Source organism: Chlorocebus sabaeus, chromosome 11 (assembly GCF_047675955.1).
Source record: "Chlorocebus sabaeus isolate Y175 chromosome 11, mChlSab1.0.hap1, whole genome shotgun sequence".
In the NCBI taxonomy this organism is placed as follows: Eukaryota; Metazoa; Chordata; class Mammalia; order Primates; family Cercopithecidae; genus Chlorocebus; species Chlorocebus sabaeus.
Window position 1 is genome coordinate 28,415,057 of NC_132914.1, and position 12,709 is coordinate 28,427,765.

Consider the following 12,709-nt stretch of genomic DNA (forward strand, 5'->3'; position numbering starts at 1 on the left):
ACACTTTGGAGGTTCCTCAAAAAACTAAAAATAGAGGCCGGGTGCGGTGGCTCATGCCTGTAATCCCAGCACTTTGGGAGGCCGAGGCGGTTGGATCATGAGGTCAGGAGATCGAGACCATCCTGGCTAACACAGTGAAACCCCGTCTCTACTAAAAATACAAAAAATTAGCCAGATGTGGTGGCAGACTGCTGTAGTCCCAGCTACTTGGGAGGCTGAGGCAGGAGAATGGCGTGAACCCGGGAGGCGGAGCTTGTAGTGAGTTGAGATCGCACCACTGCACTCTAGCCTGGGCAACAGAGTGAGACTCCATCTCAAAAAAAAAAAAAAAAAAACTAAAAATAGAGCTACCATACAATCCAGCAATGCCACTGCTGGATATATACCCAAAGGAAAGGAAATCAGTATATCGAAGAAATATCTGCGCTCTTGTGTTTGCTGCAGCTCTGTTCACAACCACCAAGATTTGGAAGCAACCTACATGTCCATCAACACATGGCTGGATAAATAAAATATGGTACTTATACACAATGGAGTACGATTCAGCCATAAAAAAGAATGAGATTCAGTCATCTGCAACAACATGAATGGAACTGGAGGTCATTATGTGTAAAATAAGCCAAGCACAGAAAGACAAACATCTCATGTTCTCACTTATTTGTGGGATCTAAAAATAAAACAATTGAACCCATGGAGATAGAGAGTAGAGGGATGGTTACCAGAAGCTGGGTAGGGTAGTGGGGGATGAAGGGAGAGGTGGAAGATGGTGAAGGGGTACAAAATAATAGTTTCCATGAATAAGGCCTAGTATTTAGTAGCACGTCAGGGTTACTATAGTCAATAATAATTTAATTATATGTTTGAAATTAAGAATATAACTGGATCGTTTGTAACACAAAGGATAAATGCTTGAGAAGATGGAGACCCCATCTTCCATGATGTGATTATTACACATTGCAAGCCTGAATCAAAACATGTACCCCATGAATGTATATACCTACTATGTACCCACAAAATTAGAAAAGAAAATATCTCTGTAAGGTCGTGGATGGAGTATGCACTTGAGCAAAACCTCCTAGGTTTCCATTCCTGCTGTGTCTTTATTTTTTATTTTTCCCTCTATGACATTAGGGAAGTTCCTAACCTCTCTGTACTATGTTTCCTCATCTTTTGATTAAGGATAATAAGAATTTTTACCTGATAAATTTTTTATGAGGATTGAAACAATATTTGTTATAACTGGTGCCTGGCATATAGCAAACATAGTATCACCATAATCAATGTTATCATCACACTGAAGTGTATATGTGGTTTATGCATGTGTATCTACATAACATATGTCTCCGTCAGTAAACTGACATGTGCTTATTTCTGCTTAAAGGAGGGTAACTAAAGTGGATGGTTTTTTATTTTATTTTATTTTGTTTTATTTTTGAGATGGAATCTTGTTGCCCAGGCTGGAGTGCAATGGCGAGATCTCGGCTCACTGTAACCTCCGCCTCCTGGGTTCAAGTAATTCTCCTGCCTCAGCCTCTTGAGTAGCTGGGATTACAGGCACCCGTCACTATGCCCAGCAAATTTTTATATTTTTAGTAGAAACAGAGTTTCACCATACTGTCCAGGCTCATCTCAAACTCCTGACCTCAAGCGATCTGCCCGCCTCGGCCTCCCAAAATGCTGGGATTACAGGCGTGAGCCACCACGCCCAGCCTCCAGTGAATAATTTTTTAAAAGTGTGTATATTCAGTAATTATATTTTACCATATCCTCCACTTAATAGATGCTGCTTTGTGATCATAAATGAGGTAAATTCACATGTGGCTGTTTATAATAAAAGAATTATTGAATGTATCTCTTAAATTCCAATAGGAGCTTCTAAGTAGGACATCCTTAGAAACTCAGAAGTTGGATCTGATGGCTGAAATATCTAACCTGAAGTTGAAACTGACGGCTGTAGAGAAGGACAGATCGGATTATGAAGATAAGTTCAGAGACACAGAGGTGAGTGATACAGTCTCTCCTCTCTCTCTCTCTGTCACTCTGTCTCTGTCTCTCATACACATGCATTCCTAGAGCAAAGTTGAAATTCCCTGGAGGTGTGCAAGGCATTACTACATGCCCTCATCCTGCTTCATTTTAAGAATAATCTTTCATTGCGTTGACTTTTTATCACTAAATGCTAATGGCAATGTTTATTTTTAGCCTTTTGATATGATATATTAATCCTTTTATTAACCTTTAGAAATACTTTTGACTTTAGGATATTTGGAGCATCCGTCCATCCATGCTGGTTTTCTTAATTTTGTAAATAATGGGCTTAAATGCATGATTTCACTAGTAGTTATTATTTAGGCACACTGATTATTTACTATGTAATTGGATTTTGAAAATCTGTATAGAAAACATGCTAACATTCTATACTCACAAAATCACAGAGCTTTTTTGAAGTCTTTTAATTTGGCCTTCTACTTTTGATCTATTTCGCATGTAAATCATTCCAATTAAATAAGACTCGCTGTACTTCTGCAAAACTCAGGGTACATTCTATAACTTGAAGTATCCATTTTAGGGCTTAACAAGCTTTATTGTTTGTTCTATTTTATTAATTCAGGCCTTCTAGTTTATTTGCTGTGTGACGTTTGGCAAGTTCTTAACCTCTCTGTTGGTTTTTGGTGGAGAGAGAGAGCATATCCATTTGAAATATATTCATTTGAAATGAAGTGTAAAGAGTTGCAGAAATTCCTTTTCTCTGAGGGCCATCTCCCCTCCTTTTTTCTTCCTATATTGTTTCCTTAGTTGGAGTATGGAAAGGTGTCATGCTGGATTAGAAAATAGGTACCAAGGAGAGAGGAGAGAAAATGGCTTACTTATTTTTCCCTTCTGTTTTTATTTCAAACATGTATTTCATGCAGACTATAAGCCAGCATGGTACCAGGCATTACATACATTATCCACTAGAGGAAAGTTCTTTATAGATTTGGAAATGCGTTTTACTCCACTGCTATTTTCAAAATTAAATTTTCTGTGAAAGATTCAATTATAGTGGAAAGTCTTGATATATGTCTTGCTTCCTGGATAGCAAAAGGAAATCTTTCATTTGGTTCATGTTTTAATTTTTCTTTTTCTTTTTTTTTTTTTTAGAAATAGGATCTTACTGTGTTGCCCAGGCTAGCCTGGAACTCCTGGCCTCAAGCAATTCTCCCATTTTGGCCTCCCAAAGCACTGGGATTAGAGGCATGAGTCACCATGCCCAGCCATGTTTTAATCTTAAATCTCTTTGTCAGTCGCCTATATGAGCATGTTTCTCATTTGATCAAAACTGGGGCTTTTAAAACAAGATGTAGAAAGTCACCCAATTTAAAATTCTTGCTTTTGTGCTTTCTCTAAAAATCTGTTCTGATATTTTCCTCTTCCTCCTCTTTTTGTCAGGTCCTAACCCCATAGTCGCTAAGTAAGGTAATAGTAAAACTCAGTCAACAGATGGACAACATGGCAGTGGAGCTAGCTCTGCTTCAGGGAAGAATTGGTGGTAGATGTGGATAGAGGTAGTCTTCTACATTGTGTCTGCAAAGTCAAGGGGAAATCTTCATCTGTTGTTAGCTTAATTTGGATATGAGATGTTAACCAAGTGTTGGGACTGAATTGCAGTAGATGTGTCATTTATTTTTGTAAGAGGCCAGGGCAATATTTATATCCCTTGAGTTTGGCAGCTTTTTTTTATCAAACTTTTTTTCCCCACTTTTTCTTTGTTTCACTCATGCACTCTTAATCATATACAAAGAGATCTTGTCATCAAACTTCCAGTACACTCAATCCCTGATAATCTTCTAATAAAAATTCAGTGTTATTTCTAAAACGTATGCACATACCCAGAGATTAGAGCATATGTGGTAAACTTTGTGATGTTACATATGAAAATAATTAAAATAATCTTCACTATTAAACTAACTTGAATATTCTCATGTTCCTGTTATCGTTCCCTTAATAAAAATATTTTCCTGGCTGTTCCCTGCATCCATAATATTTAACTTTCTCTTAGAATTTTAGATTATTTGGATATTAATTTCCAAGAAAATATTGGCATGGGGAAGAAGTATAGGCATTTCCAAAGGACTGAGGGTAAAAGTCTTTTAAACTTTGGAAGATTCAGAACTTGTCCCTGGACTTGCTAATGGGAAATGATTAGCATCTTTCGACAGTGCCCCCTTGTGGTAAGAGCATACATGTCAGAGACTGAGTTCCTGCGGGAGCCCTAAGGAGTTCTCTGAAAGGGAAAAGGGAAAGGGAACAGGGATTTTGTTTCTTAAAAGGACTGAACTTCTAATGAGAACTTGATTGAAATAATTTGTATTCTGTTTTTTAAAGTTTTACATTAGGGAGCCATTTCTAGATTTTCCAGCTTGTGTTGTCAGGGGAAGGTATGATTTCAGGTTGGAAATGTAGACCATATTTAAAGTATTGCCATGAAATATAGTTGAGTAGTTTTTGTTAAAACAGATAAATTATCCCAGTTTACAATTCCGTTTTTTTCAATGGTTTCTTCTTTGCACATTGGCACTATTTCTAAAGGAAGGGGTAAAATACAACAATAGCAGGTAAGAATTCAATGCTATTTCTTAGCAATGAGAAAGTAGGAAAATATATATTTAAAAAGATCATATTGGTGAATATCACTAAGGACTCATATTATGCAAGGATGATTAGTTTCGATAACTGGGAAAAGCTTATTTTTATTTATTTATTTATTTTTTTTGAGACGGAGTCTTGCTCTGTCACCCAGGCTAGAGTGCAGTGGCCGGATCTTGGCTCACTGCGAGCTCCGCCTCCCGGGTTCAGGCCATTCTCCTGCCTCAGGCTCCCGAGTAGCTGGGACTACAGGCGCCTGCCACCTCGCCCGGCTAGTTTTTTGTTTTTTTTTTTTTTTTAAGTAGAGATGGGGTTTCACCGCGTTAGCCAGGATGGTCTCGATCTCCTGACCTCGTGATCCGCCCGTCTCGGCCTCCCAAAGTGCTGGGATTACAGGCTTGAGCCACCGCGCCCGACCGAAAAGCTTATTTTTTTCTTTAAACTTGATTTCTGACCTGTTAGATGAGGAATCACAAATATGTTACTGAATAATGTCAAACAGTTCTTGACCTAATTCATAAGAAGAAAGTAGATATCATCTAAGTGAAATATTGTGCCATTATTAAGGAGTAATTGTATAACTATGATAGGTAATATTTTGCCCTATTTTATAAGAGACCACAATTTAAAAGCCTGTGGGTTTACTGGAAAGTGTATTTCATTATAGCATCCCTTCTCTTAGCCTTTGTGAACTTGGATCATTACACTTGGAAGCTTAAAATAATTTCTATTTACAAAGTTTTATTTCCTTATAGCATTGTTCTACTTGTAATTTTTGGCATTCTTGGACAATTTTGTCCTGTAGTCTATGAATTTGTGAACCAGGAATACATGCATGTCTTTGTAAAAAGAGAAACTAGCCGGGTACAGTGGCTCACACCTGTAATCCCAACACTTAGGAAGTCCAAGGAAGGTGGATCACTTGAGATCAGGAGTTCAAGACCAGCCAGGTCAACATGGTGAAACCCCTGTCTCTACTAAAAATACAAAAATTAGCTGGGCGTGGTGGCGGGTGCCCGTAATCCCATCTACTCGGGAGGCTGATGCCACCCTGGAGGCGGAGGTTGCAGTGAGCAAGATGGCGGCACTGCACTCCAGCCTGGGTGACAGAGCAAGACTCTGTCTTAAAAAAAAAAAAAAAAGAGAGAGGGAGAGAGAAGCAAAAATATAGTAACCATTGTAGGGATCTTTGTGGCTTGCAGTAAAAATAAGTCAACCTCCATGCAGAGTATTTGAGTGTCTCTTTTGGAGGTGTTAATATTGCTTAACACTCTAATTTCCTTTCCTACTCTCTGGGCTCTGGACAAAAATACACCAATATTTCTCAGAATACTTGGACAAGTTTTATGATCAAATTGGTTCTTTAAAAAGTGACACTAAATAAAATAAAAAATGGTAGTAGAAAAGGTGCAAAATTGTGTTGTGTTATGTAAACATTAGGATTGGTTTCTCTTTCATTTTCTAATTATAAAATTAGGTGAACAGCAGGGCCCTCATCCACTTTCCAGTTGAGAATTGTCATCAAACTTAGAGTAAACTCAATCCCTGATAAGCTTCTAATAAAAATTCAACACTATTGCTAAAACGTATGCACATACCCAGAGATTAGAGAATAGTTGAGAAACTTTGTGATGTTATATATGACAATAATTAAAATAGTCCTCAAAATTAAAACTGATTTGACTATTCTCATGTTCCCGTTATTCACTTCGTAAAAATAAAACATTTTCCTGGCTGTTTCATGAATCTTAAGGATTCATGGGCTTAAAGGATTTAATTTTCATTTCATTCTCCCATATTGGGTTGACGATCAATCTGTGTTTCTTCCGTGTGGACAAAGGAAGAAATTACAAATTGTTTTAATAACCATGTATCATTAAGAAGGCTGAAAAGGTAAATGGCTTCACTAAAGAATGTGATATATTTTAAATATGAAATAGCATTCTATGAAATAGAATAGAAATAGCACTCTATGAAATAGCATTCATAGAGTCATTTTTAGGATAGAAATATCTGACAAATAATAAATATTAAGTTACATTTCTTAATCAAAATTATAGTCACCTTTTATTTTCATAAGCCCATCACTTTAAGGCAGAGGCATTGGGGATTTAAAGAAATGTTTTAAATGTAAAGATGCTTTCATTCTTAAGGAGGTACATTTATTTCCATTTGTCTCATCTGATTCATACAACTAACCCTAGGAGCTGGTGACTTCCTAAGATTTCCAAGCTATTTTGTAGTTGTAGGTAACTGTGTTACCACTTTCCTAATGCACTTTCTTGTTTCTTCTTGGACAGGGACTGATTCAGGAGATCAATGATTTGAGGTTAAAAGTCAGTGAAATGGACAGTGAGAGACTTCAGTATGAAAAAAAGCTTAAATCAACCAAAGTAAGTTTTTCTCGCAGGTTGACATTTTCAAACAAATGGCTCCACTGTTCATCTATGCCCAATAATATAAATAATATGTTTTCTACTTAGTATATGATAAAGAAGGTATTTTAAAAGTAAATGAAGTTCCCCCCAAGCTGGAAACCTTCTTAAATTTAAACACTACTGATCTGAATTTAAAAACAAGGCTTAACTCTTCCGACAGAACATAACCTGCCCTTTCTCTGAGTTGTATCTAACCTCCTTTATAAACTGGTACTATTTTCTCGGTTATTTAGTTTGTCTTTTTCTATCTGTAGTTTTCTTTCACTCCTCTGTCTCTCTACCAGTCTTTAATGGCCAAACTTTCTAGCATGAAAATCAAGGTGGGTCAGATGCAGTATGAAAAGCAGCGGATGGAACAAAAATGGGAGTCACTGAAGGTGTAGTAGACGTTGGGTGATGGGGTCCATGGCCTGTTGCTTTCTGGCTTGTGTTGTTTTGCTGTGATGATGTTTTTAGTGGCATGTGCATTCATTCTGTGTGTGTGTCACCTGTTGATTAAAATCACCTCAAGCTGATTGAAGGGAAAATGGGATCCCTGATGTTGTTTTCAGAAATACATGAAATAATTAGTGAAATATAATAAACAGGTAAAATGAAAGAATTTATAAATTAAACTCTCTTAGACTGAGACCCAAGCCTAGTAAAATAATTGTAAACATTCACCTGTGAAAGAATTCTGTTTCGTATCCACAGTAGAGGTCACTTTCCTCTTTAGGGACTTTCTTGATGGTAAATGTACAGCAGTTGACACTATCATGGCTGCGAATAGAAATGACTGCTGAGAAGCAGCACGGTGAGAACAGGTTCACACTTCCTGCCAGTGCTACTGAGAATTTTTTGTACTTGTCCACTGTGCTCCTACCAGAAGTCAAAACTATAGGGCCAACTGCCTCGCCTCATTGGAGAACTACATCTTCTCATAGTACTAAATGTAATAAATATATCATTACAGATTCTGAAAGTAAAATGTGATATTGAATATAAAGCTGTACTACTTAGCATTGCATAGCTGTATTTTCTGTGTTAAATACAGCCAGCAAAATTTGTTTCCTAAAGCTTCTCTTTACTGAAAGGAAACTGAAAGTTTAAACGTTAGTACATAGAAGGATGGACTTGAAATCTTATACAGTTGTATACTTACACATTAAAAGAGGGCTTAAATATCTGTTTTCTAATTTAGTTTTTCCCATTGTTGTAGGAGATTCTGTCCTTTTATCTTAGCGATGAGGGTGAATTATTTAGTTTCATGATTTGGCTAAAGTTGTTGATGACTTGCTACTTTACCCATTAATGAAACTCTGTGCTTGTCAAGGAGGCATGAGTGCCAACTTGAAATGCCAAATAAATGTCAAGCTAGTCTTTTCCAATTTGCATTTTATTTTGCTTTTATGACACTAAGTATCTAATTTGATTATCTTCCTTGATTAACTTGGTTATATTTTTAATTTAATGTAAAGATTTAAACCTTAGGGCTATCCCATCCCTAATTACACTTTAAAAGATCTCTTTTTCATTTGATTACAAAGAAACTTGTAATAATTATACCATAACTATTATAAACAGAACTTCTGCTGATACTCTTGCTTTTTGCTTTTCATTGCCCTTGTCTGATTTCTGATGCTTGCGTCTAAATTCTTATAGATTTGTTTCATTCATAAAATCTGATGATTGATTTAAAGAGCTAATGTGCTCTCTGAATGTTCTTTTTTAGTCATGATCTGCTATTTTTAAATGAATTTGTAACTTGTAGGATGAACTGGCATCTTTAAAAGAACAACTAGAAGAAAAGGAATCTGAAGTAAAAAGGCTACAAGAAAAATTGGTTTGCAAGATGAAAGGAGAAGAGGTTGAAATTGTTGATAGAGGTAAGAAGATATATTTCACATTTGTCATCTCATTTTTTTAAAGTCCTCCAAAATCTGTAAAAGAAACCAATGATAGTCAATGTGCAGTTTTAGCATCAAAGAAAGAGTAGCAGAATCCAGCCAGGCCCAGAACCACAGGGAATTCTCCAAGACTCTTTACTGTGACTGGGAATCCATTAACTTCCTCTTCAGCAGCTGGAAAAGGGGAATTCTGTACTTCATTTGGTGTTTAAGATTACTAGACTGTAAATTCTCATCACAAGAATGGACTTGTCTCAATTGCAATGCAAGGGAATGTATGCTAAAAGAGTTAAAAAGAACCACCCCTGTGTCCCAGGATTGTTGCCCTCAGAACTGAAATTAGATAAAGTAAGGGACTTAGAAACTGTTCTGCCCTTTAGACAGCAGAGAAAAATGGTTCTGTATCTTTGTAAAAATTAGTAACAAATTTATCCCAGGGATTGAGCCCCTCTACCTTTTAGAAAAATAGGCTAATTCTGTTTTTGGAAAAATGCATGAATTTGTCCAAATCTTTTTTTCATAACTGAAGAGGTTCGTTCTGAGTATTATATGGACCATAATTTCTAACAAAGTAGGTTGTATGTGATAGAAAATAGCCCAAATGAAATATATTTTTAAAATTATATTTGGAAATATAATGTGCATAACATCTGGCAGCACTAGGTTAAATTTAACCTTTCTTTGTAATTACGAATGATGACTGTGGCACTATGAGATACCAAAGCAATTTCTGACTCATTCGAAACAGTACAAATTCCAGTTAGTGTAGCTTTGTTACATTTTTATCTGTTATATGAAAATTAGTAACATTGTCTGTCCAATGAGGGACTTGAATTAGATTATCTGTAAAGTCCTTCCTTGCTCTAGAATACCATGGCCTTACATACCTGTAGGTATCCCAATTCCTTGTCCGTCAGAAAATTCATCAAACCTGAGGAAAATGGATTCTCACTGCCAACCGCTTCTCCGCCCCAGCCCATCACCTACTGTTTGGCATATATAGAATTGTGTATTGATAAGGGGCATTCAGAAACAGGTCATACTGATCATGCTTTTAGGGTTTTAAAAATAAAATGGGCTGGGCACAATGGCTCACACCTGTAATCCCAGTACTTTGGGAGGCCGAGGAAGGAGAGATTGCTTGAGGCCAGGAGTTCAAGACCAGCCTGGGTAACACAATGAGACTCTGTCTCTACAAAAATTTTTTTAAGATTTGAAATTTTTAAATTTCAAATTTCGCCAGGCATGGTGGCTCACTCCTGTAATCCCAGCTACTTGGGAGGCTGAGGAGAGAGGATCGCTGAAGGCCCAGGAGTTTGAGGCTGTAGTGAGCTATGACTGTGTCACTGCACTTCAGCCTGGACAACGGAGCGAGATCCTGTCTCTGAAAAAAAAGAAAGATAAAGAATAAAATGGCATCACAGGACTTGTGGGCTAGAAGATATTAGAGTAATGCTACCCAAAGTCTGATCTGAGGACTCGAATCAACCTGGGAACTGTGTGTTACCAGTGCCCACCAGCTAAATACGGGGATTGAGAGCAAGTCTTTAGAAAGCTCATGTCAGGGTGATATTGGGATAGCTTGTAACTGCATCCTCAGTGGCCTCATCTTATTGGACAGGAGATAGACCCTTTCAGTGTTGTTGAACTTGAGTGGTGAGTTGCACGTGACACAAGCAGCATTCTAGTCACATTCAGGAGGACCAGGTATCAAACTGTGATGGAAATATAAAAACAAAGTGACATTAACTAGGTTTTCATCATTTATGGTATAAGAAGTGCTTGTACTCCATAAACCTAATTTTAATGTGAGAAAATCACGGTCCAGAAAAATGAAGTAACAGAGGTAGTAACTCAAATTTAGGTCTTATATTCTCTTTCTAACCTCACACAGAGCATTATTATACTGCAGTCACAAAATAGTGCTGAAAAAGTTTTTATGAGGTTAGATTTCCTTTATTTTAGTTCAAAGGAGACTAAATAATAGTGATTTTAAAATATTATTTATTGTTGTAATGTTTGCTAACTTCCAATTCGATGGGTTTTCCTGCACAGATGAAAATTTTAAAAAGAAGCTCAAAGAAAAAAGTAAGGTTTGGTGCATTTCCATCAGCCTTTACATTCACCAAAAATACTACCTTGGACTGTTCTTTGCATGTGTTTTAAAACATTTCTCTCACCAAAGATGTAAAGTTGCTTCATCGATAAGCCCTCCATTTCTTCAGAGTGTACACAATAGAGGGTGGATAATAAAACAATAAGGTAAAAGATCATTTTGAAGATTTTGTCTGATTCAACCTTTCTGCTCTACAGGGTACAACAGGGCACACAGCATTGTGGATGTAAGAAAACATGTTCCTTGCAGTCTAGGTGATACAGGGTCAGAGGAGAAAATAACTCTTATAGTACGAAAACTCATGATTTTAAAGGTTTACCAGAGTTGAAAGATAATTTTGAAATTTGCTTTTGCTTTTCAATGTTTTGAAGTCCACTATTTGTCTGAGATCTATTAGAAGCTCCTTTGAACATGTTACGTTGTTACAACAGAGATGGAATTCAGCTGATTAATGGAGCCTGAATATTTAATGCAACATTAAGATAAATCCTGCCAGACATGGTGGGAGGATCACTTTTGAGGCCATGGGTTCAAGACCAGCCTAGGCAACATAGTGAGATCCTGTCTCTACAAAAAAATTTAAAATTAGCTGAGCATGGTGGTGCATGCCTGTAGTCCCAGCTACTCAGGAGGCTGAGGTGGAAGGATCACTTGAGCCCCAGGCATCTAGGAGTTTGAGGCTGCAGTGAGCTATGATCTTGCCATTGTACCACATTCCGGGCAATAGTGAGACCCCATCTCTTAAAAAAAAAAAAATTAACTCCTTAGGGGCTCTTTCCCCCAGATGTTAAATTCTCAATTCCTATAGAATATATCTTAATTTAAAATGTTACACCAATGCAGAATGATGCACCACTGTTTTAAAATTTATCTTAGGAAGACTGGATGTGGTGGCTCACTCCTGTAATCCCAACTCCTCGAGAGGTTGAGGTGGGAGGATCACTGGAGCCCAGGAGTTCAAGGCTACAGTGAGCTGTGATTGTGCCATGCACTCCATCTGAATGACAGAGGAAGACGCTGTCTCTAAAAAAAATATTATCTTCAGTAATTTTTTTTTCTCTCAGAAGCAGGCAACTTTAGCTGATTTTTTTTTTCCTGTTTCGATTTTGTAGTTTGTGATTTCGCTTTGGAGTGACTTTTCATTTGTTTATTTGAGACAGGGTCTCGCTCTGTTGCCCAGGCTGATCTCAAACTCCTGAGCTCAAGCAATCCTCCCACCTTGGCCTCCCAAAGTGCTGGGATTACAGGCATGAGCCACTGCACCAGGCCCTGGAGTGACTTTTCATCTTTAAAATATTTAAGTTTTTTATTATTCAAGTAACATGCTTTTGTATTTGAATATCAAATTTTAAGGAGAATCACATTCAGCTTACTTTGGCCTTTATGTCTTGAAATCTATCTTAAGGTAGTATTGGAAATGAAGTTTATAGATGAAGCAAAGTACTTATTATGCTTATGTATGGAACTACAACCAGCTTCTTAGCATGACTACTCATGTAAATACTACATGCCATCAGGCTCCTACCATTCATGCCTCTATCTTGGTTATAACTATCATTTTCTCTGCTTTTGTCATTATATGTACCATTCATGGCTTTCACGCACTGCTTTGTAGATTCCTGTTTTAAAAACATGTTTTTATT

General features: G+C 37.1%; 1 protein-coding gene across 14 annotated transcripts in view; it reads left to right on the forward strand.

Moving 5' to 3' along the window:
* Positions 1-12,709, forward strand: part of LOC103218783 (liprin-beta-1) — a 177,807-nt gene that overhangs the window by 129,804 nt on the left and 35,294 nt on the right. For 4 of the 14 annotated variants that reach the window (XM_007968002.3, XM_007968001.3, XM_007968005.3 and 1 more), the window contains exons 7-11: positions 1,870-2,001; positions 6,927-7,019; positions 7,349-7,441; positions 8,815-8,929; positions 11,006-11,038. In XM_007968002.3, the coding sequence (XP_007966193.2) occupies positions 1,870-2,001; positions 6,927-7,019; positions 7,349-7,441; positions 8,815-8,929; positions 11,006-11,038 (466 nt within the window). The remainder of the gene's footprint in view (positions 1-1,869; positions 2,002-6,926; positions 7,020-7,348; positions 7,442-8,814; positions 8,930-11,005; positions 11,039-12,709) is intronic. The other 10 variants (XM_007968009.3, XM_073020580.1, XM_037990238.2 and 7 more) reach the window with 3 other exon arrangements.